Source organism: Apteryx rowi, unplaced genomic scaffold, assembly GCF_003343035.1.
Source record: "Apteryx rowi isolate R43461 unplaced genomic scaffold, aptRow1 scaffold_713, whole genome shotgun sequence".
NCBI classification, from domain to species: domain Eukaryota; kingdom Metazoa; phylum Chordata; class Aves; order Apterygiformes; family Apterygidae; genus Apteryx; species Apteryx rowi.
Window position 1 is genome coordinate 290,450 of NW_020450998.1, and position 15,560 is coordinate 306,009.

The 15,560-nt window shown below is 40.3% G+C and overlaps 1 protein-coding gene across 13 annotated transcripts in view; it reads left to right on the top strand.

The window, feature by feature from the left end:
- Nucleotides 1–6: 6 nt before the first annotated feature.
- TP53BP1 (tumor protein p53 binding protein 1) overlaps nt 7–15,560 on the top strand; it is a 35,780-nt gene continuing 20,226 nt past the window's right edge. For 4 of the 13 annotated variants that reach the window (XM_026087342.1, XM_026087347.1, XM_026087349.1 and 1 more), the window contains exons 1-11: nt 7–36; nt 105–192; nt 430–500; nt 1,139–1,300; nt 1,756–1,837; nt 1,994–2,122; nt 2,766–2,911; nt 4,161–4,287; nt 6,728–6,819; nt 7,697–7,914; nt 8,961–10,215. In XM_026087342.1, coding sequence (XP_025943127.1) covers nt 110–192; nt 430–500; nt 1,139–1,300; nt 1,756–1,837; nt 1,994–2,122; nt 2,766–2,911; nt 4,161–4,287; nt 6,728–6,819; nt 7,697–7,914; nt 8,961–10,215 — 2,365 coding nt within the window. In that variant the 5' untranslated portion in view covers nt 7–36; nt 105–109. The remainder of the gene's footprint in view (nt 37–104; nt 193–429; nt 501–1,138; nt 1,301–1,755; nt 1,838–1,993; nt 2,123–2,765; nt 2,912–4,160; nt 4,288–6,727; nt 6,820–7,696; nt 7,915–8,960; nt 10,216–15,560) is intronic. The other 9 variants (XM_026087344.1, XM_026087348.1, XM_026087350.1 and 6 more) reach the window with 6 other exon arrangements.

Consider the following 15,560-nt stretch of genomic DNA (forward strand, 5'->3'; position numbering starts at 1 on the left):
GCGCGGGCGGCGGTGCGGAGCGGGAGCGACGCGCAGGTAAGAGCTGGGCGCGGGGGCCGCAACGGGCGCGGGCCGCGGCCGCGCTAACGCCGCTGTGCTTGCAGAGCCCATGGCGACCCCTGCCCGCCCGGAGGCCGCCGGCACGCGCAGCCGCGTCGCTGAGGAGGAGCCGCCACCCGGCGGGGAGAGCAGGTGCGCGGCGCGGCCTCGCGGGTGCCTGGGCAGCTCCGGAGCCGCCGGCGACCGGCTCAGCGCAGCGGCCTGGGGGTGGTGGGGCTCCGCAGGGCTCCGGGCCTGCGCCGGCCCGGGGCAGTCCCGGAGGAGGGCTTGGGCACCGCCGGCCGCGCACTGCCGGCCGCGGGGGGCCGCTCGGAGCGAAGCGAGCCGCGAGGAGGCGGCCTGGGAGCAGTGAGAATGACTCTGTTGCAGTGTCCTTGGAAAGGCCAGAGAAGGAGATGAAGGTGATGTCGAGGACTGCGCTACTTCACCGTGTATAGAAGGTAACTTTCTGTTTTATATCTCTTCTTGGGGCAGTGAATCAGAGCAAGCGTCAGTGTAGTTTTTCTGTTTGGCTGGCTTGCTTCTCCCTCCAGGGATAGTCATGCCTGTAATAACTGGGCAGAAATTGGCAACTTTTTCAGGGGGTTGCTGTGTATACTTTGGTGCTTAAAAATCAATGGTAATTTCACATCCTCGTTACCAGGTATCAGGTGGACAAGAAATGGCTTAGAAGAGGCATGGGTGCCTCCTGACCATTAGGACAGGCTTCCTACAATACAGTAAAGAATTCCTGGCATAATGGTTGTCATCAAAAGGCTTTCAGACACAGAGTCTGAGTTACCAGGATTGAGAATTACTGGGATTCTGCTTATGGTATCCAAATATGCTGCAGTACCTAAAACYGTTATGTAAGACCTCACTGATTAGCAATAGTTTCTGACATAATGGCCACTGTGCCTGTACTGTTATTGTGTTTTCAATTAGTAAGGCTGAGAGGAGAGTCTGGTTTATTCAGAGTTTCATCAATTGCTGTGATACTTTTTTTGTTAGTTAGTGTATCTTTTGTCCTCGCAAACAGCGACAGATGACTTTTTTGGAAATTTTCATGTATGTACTAGTTATGGATGTTTTGTATTAGATACAGGCACATCACAGCTGCATTTTGGAGCTTTAGAGCTCTCACAGAGCCAGGATTTTGAGAGTGACTTTGTGCCCAATGAAGGAGATGCTGGGCATCAGTTTCAGCCTGGAGATGCTGTCCCTTCTTCTTTCAGACTTGTGAAGAATGATACTAAAGAYGGTATGTGAAAATGAGCTTAGATACCCTTTTGTTGGTCTGTCAGTTCTCTGCTTTCTTTGACTTGTAGATGTTACGTTCCTTTGACAGGAAGGGCAGGATTAGCAGCTTGTAAAAATGAGTTCACAGGGCATTGGTAGTTGAAATGAATTTTGCCTTCTCTTTCCTTTGGTCCTTCTCTTTCATTTGTTTTCTTCTTGTTGTCCAAGTGATGTCATTGTTTCTTATACCTTTTTCCTAGTTTGTTACCAAACATCCAGTTAATCCGATGTTGAATTTCCTTCCTGGTTAAAAACCTCATCCAGTCCTTTTTTTCTGTTGATGCTTTGAGACTAAGTTTTTAAGCATAAGGCTTGTCTTGATATTTGTGTAATTTACAGAACTCCACATGCCTCTGACTACATAGTAATCCAGATGATTTCAGTAACAATTTTTTTTTTTTCCCTCTATCTTGCTAGAGCTGAATGTGGGTAGCAATGAAACTGTCTCCAGCAGGGAAACACATACTGCTTTGGCATGCCAGCCAAAAGAGTCTGAAAGGTAAAACAGTCCACCTTCTTAGTAGATCTCTTGCTGAAATTCTGTAAGTTGATTCTGTGGTTTATTACTAGATTTTTAGGAGTAGGAGGGGTCAGGCTTCAAGGCAAAAGAGAAAAGTGAAGAGAAAGGTGACGTACTGATGAGACATTTCTGCAGGAAAAGTGCTGAAGAGATTGACACAGCAATACTGACTGAGGAGGAGCAGTGCTTTCATCCTTCCTGGTTGAGAAAAGAGGTGTCAAACTGTTACAGAGCTAAAGATACCAAAAAGTTTATTTTTAAATTGTGAGTGCATTGGATTATAGAAAAATATACTAATGATTTTCTCAAAGTTTAGAAAGCTAAATATATTTAAGTAAATATATTTAAAGTTTCAGTTTAAGTTGAAGCTATATCAAAACCTCAATTGCTGCAGTATGGACCTTGCCCCCACAGGAGAAACCTGGGTGCTAAATGATGTTTATCCCAGGACTCTGTTGATTCTGATGTATGGAGTTATGTGTTGGATGCTGTTGAGTACTTGCTCTTGTAAGGTTTATAGTTTTACTCTTTTTTTTTTTTTAGCTGTGAAATTTTTAGTTCGTCTCATATTGTCATACTCTKTCATAAAGTAGTATTTAAAAGCAGGTGAAACAAAATTCTTAGACTCTACATTGAGTAGAAGTCAGTAGAATAATCTGCATTGTTTCAAGCATCATCTTTATTAGTAGAAAACTTACAAAACAACTTTGAAAATGTAACTAGTCCAGTATGAACATCCTTTTTGTCAAGTGAGAGAATCTGTTCCCTCCTCACCCCCCAGCTTTTCTTACTGTGGTATACACAAGTGAATAGATTACATCTACGCTGATAAATTTTCTTTGCAATTTTGAGGTACTGTTTGATACATTGAATTTCTCAGGTCAGTGACTATGTCTTGCTTTCCCAGAACTCTGCAGGAAGGAGCAGAGGGTACCAGGAAACAAATGCATGTCTCTGATCTGCTTAAAACTGAGAAATTCACTGATTCTGGTCATCAGGAGCTGGAGATCTTGTCAACTCAGGAAGAGATGTTTCCTGAGGATAACGCAACAGGTAACAACAGACAAACAGCCAAAATGTCCATCCCAGAGGTCATAACCATTCTTATTTGATCTTTTAGCATGAATAGACATTTAATACCTTAGGGTGTGCAGAGTACTTTGATTATTTTTTCAGATAATTTCTGCTAAAATTGAAAGCGCTTTGGAAACAAAAGGCCACAATCTCTTTTACTATACTATTGAGCAATGCCAAATGGCGCTTTTTGTTAGTACAGTGAGACTGGTTCGTTAAATACTTTTTTTTTTCTTTCTTTCTTTCTGTGTCCATTGAAGAACAAAAATAAACCTGCTTCCTACTTCTGAAACTGGTAGTAATAATGCTGATGCTTTCTTGTGATGCACAACCTAAAATGTGGATAAATATTGTAGGCTTACTTATGGTGGTTAACTTGGGCAAAACATTCCAGCTTAGTCATCTGAGTTGGCATTCCTGTTAGGGAAGAGACAGGATCCTGCAACCAAGATCTTTTTACTGCAATTTCAGTTGGTCTTATTTGCCATCTAGGTTAGCATTCTTTCCCTCTAAGAGAAGAGATTGCATGAAATAGGATCAGGAGAGAGGTTATATCTATACATGATGCTAGGAAGATGTCTGTGTCTGGTTTTGGTATATGCAAGTAAAAAGGCTCATGAAGAACTACAGAGGTTCTTGAAAAAAATCTTAATAGTGAAAGGTCTAGAAAATAAACTTTTGAAAAATAAAATTTTGAAAGGCAGCTCGGTCGGTCTATAAAGCATGGACTAAATGAAGTCGCACTTAGTTTATGCTTTTTGTTTAGTTTTAATTTGTGCACGAGTATGATCTTGCATGTGAACCCTCTGTAACCAGAAGGTTAAATAATGTCTTACTCAAACTGAGACAGTGGTCCTTACAATGTGTCTTTGCTTGTAAGAGCCTTGCCTATATTTGCATTCTAGTGCTGGATCAAATGAGCTGATTGTGGAGCCACTGGAGATTTTCTTGTAAAATTCCCAAGTGCAAAGACTTGTATTGTCTTGCCTTATTGAAAAGTCCATTCTATAGCTACAAACTTAGCTTTTTCATCTTAACTGTATCATGTTCAAATTCTGCATACTGGACTTCCATGTGCTGTCCTTTTCCACCTCTGTGTGAAAATCAGCTCTGTCCTTATCTACCTGAGAAGTAACTTTGCAGTAGTGTGAGTATCATCCCTCATAATTTTCTGATCAACTTGTCTTATGGCCAAATTCCTATTATTGTTTCCTTTTGTTTAAAATAGCTTCTGGGAGTGGCTGCATCATAACCAGGGTGGAAGAGGGAAGATCTCTGGCATGTACCCCTGCTCGCAGTCTGCACCTGCTACAGCTCTCTGGACAGGGATCCCTTGTGCCGGAGAGTCACTCCACGTAAGCACAGAGTCCCCAAACTGTATTTTAGTAGTTTCTGTACCATTTCCACCATCTTTCTTTATTCAAGGATTGCTGATGCTATCTCTTCACCTTTGCCCATACAACCAGCACAAGTTATCTTAGTCTGGGCTCCACCCATTCATGTTTGTACCTTACAATTTGGAATAGCCACTGAGTTAAATGAAGCTCTTGAACTTCCTTTCACATGGTTTGAATAGGAATTACACATTATGCCTTTGCTTTATTTATGTGGTATTAAATTAGAGATTAGGAGGATTTTTAAAATCCCTTGTCTCAGTCTCCAGAGCAAAGAATGTTTGGCTTGCACCAACTTTCTTAGATTCCCAGCATCTTTCTGTCAAAAAATGTGTGTACATGCATATACACTTTTCCTGAATTGCATCAGTTTATGGCCAGCTAGGCAAGGGATGCTTCATGTAGGAAAATTTTAGTGTAAAGAAGCAGATGTTATATTTATTTCACAGAGAAGACATATTTGAGAGGAGATTGTATACAAAGGGAGAAAACTCCATGAACCGCCCCGTTTCTGATACGGCGAATGATGGTGTAATCTTTGTTGTTTTACTTCGGAGGGTTTTTTGCTGGGGGGGAGGGGAGTGGCGTAAGGGGCCTTTGGGTAGAGGCGCGTATATAATTTAGGAGAGTTCTGAGATCACTATTGGGGGTGTCCCTGATAATGTTCTCTGATTAAAAGGATAGATGCAGCTGAACAGGGAATTAGGTTGCTGATTCCAGCCTGTAAACCTGGGCTAGCTCTCATAAAGACGCATTTTTTTAGCTGGTTTTGCCTAAACAAAGCTCCTTTTGAGCTTATCAGTTCTCTTCCAGCACAATCTATCTACTGATACTTCTTTTTCTGACTTTTCATGTTGTGATGGGTCCTGCCTTTTCTTTGTCCTCTAATGATCCTGGATGCCATGTGCTTTCTCCCACTTGTGACTCTTTTCCCTCCTCTACAGTCTCACAGTTCATGCTAGTTCTTTCTTTGTTGTCTACTTCCTCTCCTTGTGTTTGGGTTGCTTTAGATGGAAATTCTCAAAGCAGAATAGGTTCCTCTGCTGCAGGTTCTTTTTTCTCCAGTTCTGTTCTCATTCTAGCAAGGATTCTCTGACTCTTTGAGCCTGACTTGCTTACTGTTCTTTAGAGAAGACTGTCCTGAACACTCTGCTTCCTGATTCCTTCCCACTCCCCTGACAACACAGAAGCCCCAAGTCTTCTGCCCCTGCCCCTATTGGTGAGGGATCCTCATCTACAGATTTCCCTGTCACCCCCCACCTTTTTTTAATCAATGTATGTTTTTGTGTCTCCCATCTTAATACCATACCCTTGACTCTTTTACTTTTCTCAGCTAATTCACTATTTATTTATCTCTAAGCTGAGTATACTGTATCAATTGTCTGTAATTATCTCTTTCATTTCACTCTCTAATGTGGAGAGCAAGGAGATGCTGTCAAAATAACTAGGCTGGGTGTAGCCATGAGCAGGTCATGTGCTAGCTTAGTGCTGTTGGAGGCAGTGAGGGAGATGCTACAGTCTCCTTAATTTCCATTAAATCTGTGTTGTCAGAGGAGTTCCTAGTCATCTTTTCCCAGCCAGAGCTCAAAACTAGTACTTCATCCTTTTGATATAAGATAGAGACATATGGAAGAATGAAGAATGAGAAAGCTGTGTGTCACATAATAGGAAGACAGTAGTTCAGAGACGGCAATCTTAAACAGCACTCTGCAAAGGTTTACTTAATAAAGCTCATTATTTTTGAGATTTCCATAGCTATGATGCAGTTTATTAAACCAAAACTTAATGGATTGGGTACTTGGACGAGGGACTCCCAAAACATCTGAAAATGTGGTTTGTCTGATTTTTTTTTTTTTTTTTTTTTTTTTTTTTTTTGGTAGTATGTTTACATGCTTGTTATTGTTATTGGCCATAAAAATATCTTAAGTTGGCTAGCTTGTTCCTGCTTCATGGCTTCTCATTGTGATCTGCAGGCATGTGCTTCCAGGGAGCTGAGCTGTTGGTGCTCTGTGCTAATCTATTGACCTTTGAGGGGTTTAGGCTGAGTATCTTGGTTCTGTTAATGTGTACTCAGTCTATTTGCAAAAGCACACAGTTGTCTAAGAAGATGCTGCCCTTACCCCTCCTTTTTACGGGGATGTCATAATTGACCATGCGAAAGGGCTGACTTTGTTTTAGTTTAAGCAAACTATGTTTTAATTTTGCACTGTTAGAGGAGCATGACTTTATTTTGCAATGAAATGAACAGTGCTCATGTGATCAATAACCATGTCTCAGGTCTCTTGCTAGCAAACACCTGACACTCTCTTTGTGTGAGAAGACTTGTGATAAGCTGGAGCTACATTTGAGAAGTTAATAAATTTTCTGCTGATACGTGTTTTTCCTTTCCCTGGGTTCACAGTGGTTCTTCAGACCTAGCTGTTCCTTCTCCTGATGCCTTTGGATCCAACACTCTTGTCCCCAGCAGTCCTACTGAACAGGAGGAAGCAAAAGGTAAAACTGTCTGCATACTGGCCTGTGGTGGTTTTTCTGTACTCTGTGGTTCAGTTTGAGTATGCAGTCTTTTTTCAAACCCTGCTTAAGTTATATCTAAGGAATAAAGCATTATTGAGAACACTGAAAGAGGTAGGCGTTGGAAGATGTGTATTTGTGACTCAGATCCTGGTGTGCTATTGACATTTCCTGTATAGCTATCATAGTAAAATTGGTACTGTTGGCTAGTTCTCCATGGGGTGAAAGGTGGTGGATATACTTTGTATTGGATACAGGGCTGCTTGCAATTGTCCTCCTTTCTTGGAGGCAAGCCAGTCTTGCTACAGGTGATATTTGTATTAAATACATACTATTAGGGTAATAGTAGGGACAGAAACTGCATTGTAACAATTCTTTGCCTTAACTTAGATTCCTTACGCATCATTAAAAAAAAAAAAAAAAGTTCATGTATTATGTGTATATTCTAGAAGGCTGTGCCAAAAGAGGGATTGTTCTATACCATACCTTGGCTCTTATACATTTCCTCTAAGCACCTGATGGTATTCACTGTCAGAGATAAGATATCCATGCAGACTTTTAGTGTGACAAAAAATCACTATTCCTTTCTGCAAGATTCCTGTCTTGTTCACTGCACAAAATGCAAAATACCTTTAGAGTAGATGCTTAGTCAGTGGGGTTTTTTAATTCTGAATTTGGTTGCATTTTAATAGAGGCAGTAAAAGAGAAAAAAAACTGATCTCAGAGAAACACCTTCACCAGTTAAAAGATATTGTCTTCAGTGGCTTATACAACTTTCTGATTCTTTAATAGAATGGTGGAAACTTTAAGTACTACATAGGAATCTGCCAGTAATTTATTTTCTGCTCTTTCAAACTAGAAGAACAGATGAATATATCTCTCCCAGCAGAAGGAAGAGACTTGATGCAGGAGAAGCAGAGAGGAGATGTGCTAGTGGAGATCACCGTCCCGTGTATCCTACCAGAACCTCCTGTCCTGCCACAGGCTTCAACTCCAGTGTCCCAGAGTGCCCCAGCCTTCTTTCCTGGATCTTTACCTATACCATCACAACCAGAGTTCTCTCATGTGAGGGTTCATGTAAATATCTTTTCTGAGGTTTTTGTATGGCTGTTGCAGAAGACACATGTTTGAGTCAGTCTCTGTGCTTCTGTGTTGGGCTTCCCAACTAAGCTGATTCTCATGAGCTTCCCTGTTCCCACTGGTCCCTTTTATGTATTGATCATACTCTTCTGTAAGTGTAGCACTTTATTCTTAGAGAGAAGGTGCAGACCAACTTAAGAGGGCACAATGGGTTATTCAACATAGGATCTATTGTCTTTCAGTCTGTGCTAGAATTTTTTTGTGTGCTCTCTTTCTTTGTTTCTTTGAAAGGCTGTTGCTTTCAGATACTGATACACATCCTGTGTCTCAAAGCATGTTGTAAGTTAGACTTTTACTAGGGTAGACCTTAGCATCATTTGTCACAGAGAAAGTGAAACTGTTTTGTAATAAAAGGAACTGACTTACTGCATTTTTCTTTTAAGTTACCTAGTCTTATTATCTGTTGTTTCTTTTGTGTTTCTTGATTATGGAAGTTAGTTACTATTCAAAAGGATTGAACAGTCAGTTGGGGACATTAGAACTTAAAATAACAAATTTCATCAACTCAAGGCAGAGAATAAAGGTTGTACTGGAGACTGCACTAATAGAAGCAAGTAGCCTCTTCTTAGCTAAAAGTGGCTTTCATGCTAATATAATAGATCTTCCAGAGAGTCTTTACAGAACCCTTGGTTGTTTAACTGGTAAGAGCAACAGAACTGCAATACTTGCCCCATACTTCATGGTTTGGTAATTGGAGAGACTAACCAAGGATCATTTCTGATTCTGCCACAGAGGTGCTAAGAGATAATGGATGATGATAATTTTTCTCAGCAAGAGGGTGGCAGTTGTGACCCATGTAAATGGAGAAAAAGTTTTCTTAAACTAGTTTTGTGCTGAACTTGCTGTGTTCTGTAATCCATTGTCTTGTTCCACGACTAAAACCAGCCCTACTCTGAACACCTTGATGCTTGATGGGGCACATGATCTTTCCAGAAGAAGGTAGTTCATGGAACTCTTCTTATTTCCCACTTTTTTCATTTTAGGATATCTTTATTCCAACTCAGAGTCCAGAGGAAAGGCATAAAGGAGAAGAAAAAGCTCCTGTTTTACCCCATTCGTGCTTGCCTGGAGATCTCTCTGGACCCACAGGTGCTTTGTCAAAGATGCCTGCAGGGGACTCTGTGTCACAGCCTTCTGATTCCTGTAAGCTGATGCTTTCTGTCAGTGAATGTAGCCAGCCTATGAATGCAGAAGGCAGTTCAGGCTCTCTGAAAACTGGCCGAGATAGTGAAACCCCACAGATAGAGATGGTTTCTGAATGTAAGGCCTCAGACTTGAGACTCAGTTCCATGGAGAATGATAACTTACAACTGAGGCCGGATGCAGGCTGCCAAGCCCTCTCTGTTGAGAACTGTGAAAAATCAAAAAAGGAGGATGTTCAGGCTGCAAGAAAACCTGTAATGCAGTTAGTTGCTGAAGGCATAGCAGATGATGGGCCATTAGCCCCTACTGCTTACGGTGATCGTGAGTGTAACTCTGGAAGTCAGGCTGCTGCAGATCTGTCTGACCAGCCTGAGATTTTGTCGTATACTCTGGGTAAAGAAGCACAGTCTGAGGATAATCCATTGGAAGAGAATTCTGAACCTGAGGCAGTTCCTGAGACTCAATGTGAAGAACAAGAAAAGCTGCAGGTGAAAGAGAAGCAAGTAAATGAAGATGAGTCTCTTATCAACATAACCCATACTCAGAAGTTTATTCTTGAAAAGAAAATACAGTGTCATGAAGATATGGAAGTGGAATTTGCTGATGGTTCTTGTAAAAACATCAAAAACTTGTCAGATCAGACCCAAGAATTAGAAAAGGCTGGACCAGAAAGCTGGGCAAAAGAAACTTCAAAAGCTTGCACTTTGGGCAATGCAGAGGTGACAAACATGGAAAAACTGTCCTTTAGGGCTGCTTCAGAAAACGTGCCAAAGCTCAGTAAAGTTTTATCTCCACCTTCTGTAGGAGAGTTATTGGAACAACACAACAATTTGTTTCCCAAGTTAAAGATCGACATTTCATCAGAAGTGGCACTGTGTGCCAAAAACCATCCTGATGGTTCAGAATTAGGCCAGATAATGATAATAGGGAATCGGCCACCACTTCAGGAGAAAGGGGCTGATATGCTGGTGACTCAGCAAGAGCATCAGGTACCAAAGAGTACAGAAGATATTGTTATGACAAGGAATCTGGAGCAGGAAGAGCAGATGCAGCCACAGGAGAAGGCAGCTGCTAAGTCCCCTAGTCCTTCCAGTGGTAAGTGAATTCAGGTTAGTAGTTCAGAGGTGCATATTTTGAATAATGTCAAGGACAGCTGTGTACAATCTTCAGTGTTTTCAGGAAGCACTGATCTTGGATGTATGCTGACTGGTGTATCTAAGAGCAGCATTACATGTGTAATATGCTTTTACTTTTTTCCCCTCTGTAACACTACAACAGGCAAGTGTGATATGTAGTACTTGTTCCTAACACCCTCTCACTATTTTATGGCAGGACTCTGACTGAGCAACTTTAAAAATGCAAAATGTTCTGACCTTGACAATGCTCAAGGATTTTTTTAACTTAATTTTTTTTGTCAGAAGTAACAACAGTAGTGTCCTTGAAGGGCAGTGTGTGTGTGGTAGTCTGTACTTTCCCTCTTTCAGGTCTCCTTACTCTTTCTTTTCTGTGTTCTCAGAGGGTGAATTTTCTTGGTGGAGGTTTAGAGCATCTTTGAGCCAGACACTAATATAGCAAATTTATCTTGAGATTGTTTTTAAATTGAATGGCTTTGCACTCGCACTTAAGCTGTGGTTCAGCAAACGTTTTAAGGAAGCAGAAGTCAACATGGAAAGAAGCAGACCAGCCCTTTCTCGTCTGTCCTTTTGCACCCCTTTTCTTGACCTGGGACGAGATTTTATGCAGTGAGCTAGAATAAGGAATGGTTCTGGCTGAATCTTAATCAACAACAGATAAAAAAGGTTATCTTTCTGGATCATTCCTCCACGCTGGTTTGCCATGCAGCTCTGGGTAGCTCTGCTGTTCAAGGATGAGAAATAAGTGGCTAGAAATTATAATAGGAGGAAAGGATGGGACTGCTCTAGGAGTGACCCCAACAATGCTGCCTTAAAATGTTGGTCTGACTAGAGCCTTATGCCTGTGTGCATCAACTCTGTGTAATGTTATTGTGATTTTACATTGTGCATTAAAATCCTTTTAACAAGCTGTTGTGTAGTTAAATAAGAAAACTGGGATGCTGTCCCTGAATTTTGTGGAGATTTTGCCTCTTAGTTGGAGTCGTTTTAAAGCATAGAATTCTGTACTCTAATGAGAAAGTAATATAAGACAAAGTTTCATTAGAACTTTGTATTGTATCATACAAACTTTTGAGATGTAAGCAATCTTTCTATTAGGAATGATACTTTGGGGTTTTGCAGAGTTGGCATAGTCTGTGATTTTTGTAACAGAAATTTGACAGAAGATGAGGAAGTAATGGAATAACTGTAAACATTCCACATAGTTCTTGCCTCAATTTGTGGAAATTTATATATATAAGAATATGGGGGGGGGGCACAGAGGTGCCATTTTGATAATGTAGATGGTTTTTACAGAAGGGAGGGAGTGAATCTTAGTGTGTCCTGGTGCAAATTTTCTTTCAACCTCATAGTAAGTTTTGTCTTTTAAGTTCATTGAAGCAATTGAGTTTGTTCTGTATTTGCAAATAGATTGAATGTCTTCCCCCTTCTTGTGATGGCAGTAGGCGACTTCCTGTCTCTGAAGTTGGTGAACATGAAAGTTGAGTTTGGCAACATTAGTTGTCAATAGGTAATTGTTGTCTTTATGTCCCCTGAACTGACTAGTACGCTATTAGAGGCTTATTTAACCCTTTACACTGATTTGCTGGGTACTTTATTCACTGTGAATTATTTAAGACCTTCAATTAGAGTAACATGGAAGATAAACAGAGTTGTGCAATACTGTTAGAATTAAATAAGATGTTTAGCAGGGAAGATGCTTTTGAACCAACTAGTAGATACAAAATCCCCAGTCTGGGATTTTGATTTGTGGAATCTATGAAGTCATGGGCTAGGTAGAATTTCTCTTATCACTTGAAGGTTGTAGCATTGTTATATAGTCCTATAGTCTGTTCTGCAGAGCRTTGTACAAGTGATCATGTTTTCGAGTTTGTCATTTGAAAAATTAGTGTAAGAAATACTGTTTAAAAACATATCCTCATGCTCAGTCTAATTTTTCCCTTTACACACTCCTAATTGCTAACTACCCTGAACAACTTACTGCTCTTTCTCAGTGAGGGACATCTCTCTTGTTTCCTCTGCCAATTTTTGTTTCTTCCAGAGCTATAGATTTCTTCAGAACTTCTCTGATCAGTCTCACCCATCTGATATTTTTATTGCTATTTTCTGAACTACTTGTTTACTTTTTGCAGTTACAAACTGATCTTTATGGCAGCTTTGGCTGTTTCTTCCTGATAGCTTTTTGAGCTCATTCTTATATGGTTCCCTCCCCTTTTCTTCAGTTCTTGTGACCTTGAACCGTGCTGACTTCTGGAACATGTGATCCTGTTTGGAAAGGTCAAAATGGCAGATTTCAAAAAGGAGCAAGAGGAAGAGCTTTCTTCTTTATGTCTGAACAGAAGTAGGTGAGATGAATTTGAAGTGCTAGATGGAGATTTGGATGAAAAAGGTTTGAGTATAATACTTGTGCGTGTTTTTGATACCAAATTTTCTGGCAAGTTTGAGAAACATAACTAATAGTACGGAGCTGGCTGATGAGAGGAAACTTGAGGTATTCAAAAATAGGATGAAGATAATATCTTGTTTAGTGAGAAAAGAATGACAGGTAAATATTGATTTCTATAGAAGCTAGATTACAGTGAGGTATGGAAAAGAGATTTGAATGCTCATGCAGGTAATCAGTTTTGGAGGGACTTCCATCACAAGATAATAGCAGTTTTCAAGCTAGACTTTGATGTCAATACCTCATGATCTGTTTTAAAACAAAATAAAGCTCAAATTATTGTCAAGGAGTGTGGAGCCTTGTGGCCCCAGAGTCCTAACATCACCAACATCTGAGAACAGCTTGTGCAATAGTTGCTTCATTTTGAACTAAGCATAGATTTAGTCTTATAAAAATTCCCTTGCTTTAGGGGGTCTGATCCCTTCTTACTTTAGATTTAAAAACTCCACTTTTCCAATATGTTTATTCATGCATATACTCATACAAATGATAATAGCAATTTAATGGATGTCACTTTTGCACCTGTTCTTCTGAATGTGACAGGACCAGTCAAATGTTAGGGATTTTCTGTTTTTGTTTTCTTTCACATCCCATAACTAGTGACCATCAGTTTCTTTCAGAATGTTAAAGCAAACTCTTTAGTTGTTGAGAGGTGAAGTAGAGTATTTCAGTTGGCCAGAAATGCCAGGAGCTCAAATATTACTTGACGTGAAGTGGAATGATTGGGAAAGAAAGTAGCACGTAGCTAAAATTTGATGCTGCACAGAAATGAAATAAAAAGTGACTAGATAAAGATGAATTATTAAAGTATTAATTAAGGAGTATGTTTTTATGGAAGATATCCTTCTCCTTCCCCCGAAACATCTTTGAATTTCAAAAAAAAAAAAAAAAAAAGGGGGGAGGGGGGCAAATAAATGAGTTTCACTGTTGTATCAAAAAGGTAGCTTTTAGATATATCCCCATGTGAATTTTTCATGTTCTCTTGAAATTCATCAGGCTCTGGAATTGGTACTGACCAAGATATACAGTGCTGTTAAGATCCATTAAAACAGTGTCAAACTCTGTTCTTTTCTTTGATACATTTGCTGTTACCACTCCTTGCTGAAGTCCCATTTGAAATATCTAAGTGCAAAACGATCTTTCCTTGAATTTTTAAGAACTTTGCAGGTACCCTGTATTTTCTACTGCCTGGCAAAGCATCTGTTTATGAAACAATCATTCTTTTGGGATACATTTTACCCAAGTACATTTTACATTGCATAAAATATGTTAGGGACATCCACTGCATAATGCTAGCTGTTTTGTAGTTCCCATCTGCTCTTTGTGGTTGGAAGCTGGGGGCTGGAGATTGTTTACATAGCAGTGTATTTCAGGATCATGGATACATTTTTGTGCCTTTTGCTCACATATGACAGTTTAAAATATCAAGTAATTGTTATTTTCTGATTCCGTTTTGCCAGCCATGATACTGAAATGGAATTTGTTAAGTATTAATTTTGGCTTAGTATCAGTCTTTGTTTTAGCTAAACCTCTTAAATCTTTCCTTAAAAAGAAAAAAAATCCCCAACCAGCCACCCAGCGTTTCAGAAGGGAAGTATGACTGTGTTCAGTTGAGGTAAATGAATTATACCTACCCTTGCCAGTGATACTTAGCACTGTGGACTTGAAGCGTTCAGGTCTCAAGACTGTATTATCCCATGGTGAATTAATTCCTCATAATAGATGGACAAAGCAGGTATATTTTTTGCTCTTCTCCTCTAGAATGTTTAAGTTCTTAGAATCATAGAATTGTGGAATAATTCAGGTTGGAAGGAAACTCTGTAGGTCACCTGGGCCCAGCTCTCTGCTCAAAGCAAAACCAACTTAGAAGCTTGGTTAGGGCTTTATCCAGTCAAGTTTTGAGTATCTCCAAAGATGGAGATTACACAACCTCAATTCTTTTTTTTCTTAACATCTAATTGGAATTTCTCTTGAATTTCTCAACTCGTCTATTGCTTCTCACCCTATCACTATGCATCTCTGAGAAGAGTCTGGCTCTTCTCTGTACCCTCCTGATACTTCCCCTTACTTAATTTCTCATTTTAAGACTGAACATATTAGCCTCTACTTATACATTGTATGCTTCAGACCCATAATTATCCTGACAGCTCTCCACTGGACTCAGTTCATTATGTCAGCATCTGTCTTGTACTGGGGAGCCCCAAACTGAATACAGTACTCCAGATCCAATTTCTCAAGTGCCAAGCAGAGGGGAAGAATCACTTCCGTTGAACTCCTGGCTACAGTCTTGATAATATAGGCCTGTATGCAACTGGCCTTCTTTATTGCTGATTCCTGTTAAACTTGTTTTCCAGTGAGACCACCAGCTCCTGTTTTTGGAAAGTTGCTTTCTAGCTAGTTAGCCCCCAACCTGTTCTGTTGCATAGGGTAGTCTGTTCAAGGTGCAGAGTTTTATATTTGCCTTTGAACTTCATGAGGTTTCCATCAGACCATTTATTTAGCTTGTTGAAATCCTTCAGAATAGCATTTCTGCCCTCCAGCATATTGATTGCTTCTCCTAATTTGGTATCATCCATGAACTTGCTGAGGTTGCATTCTGTATTATCATTCAGGTCATGAATAAAGATATTAAGCAGTATTGGCCCCAGTATCAACCCCTGAGGAATGCCACTGGTAACCAGCCACCATCTGGACTTGCTTGATGGACTCTTATAGGCATCTTACCAGCATGAAGGGTCTCTGATGGTGTCAGGGTGGATTTGTGGTTTAAAAAATAAGACTGTCCTTCAGAGGTCCATAGCAAAACTGTCCTTGAGCTCGGGCTCTTTTTGTGAGGCTGATATAGAAAGTTGATTACTACTGGC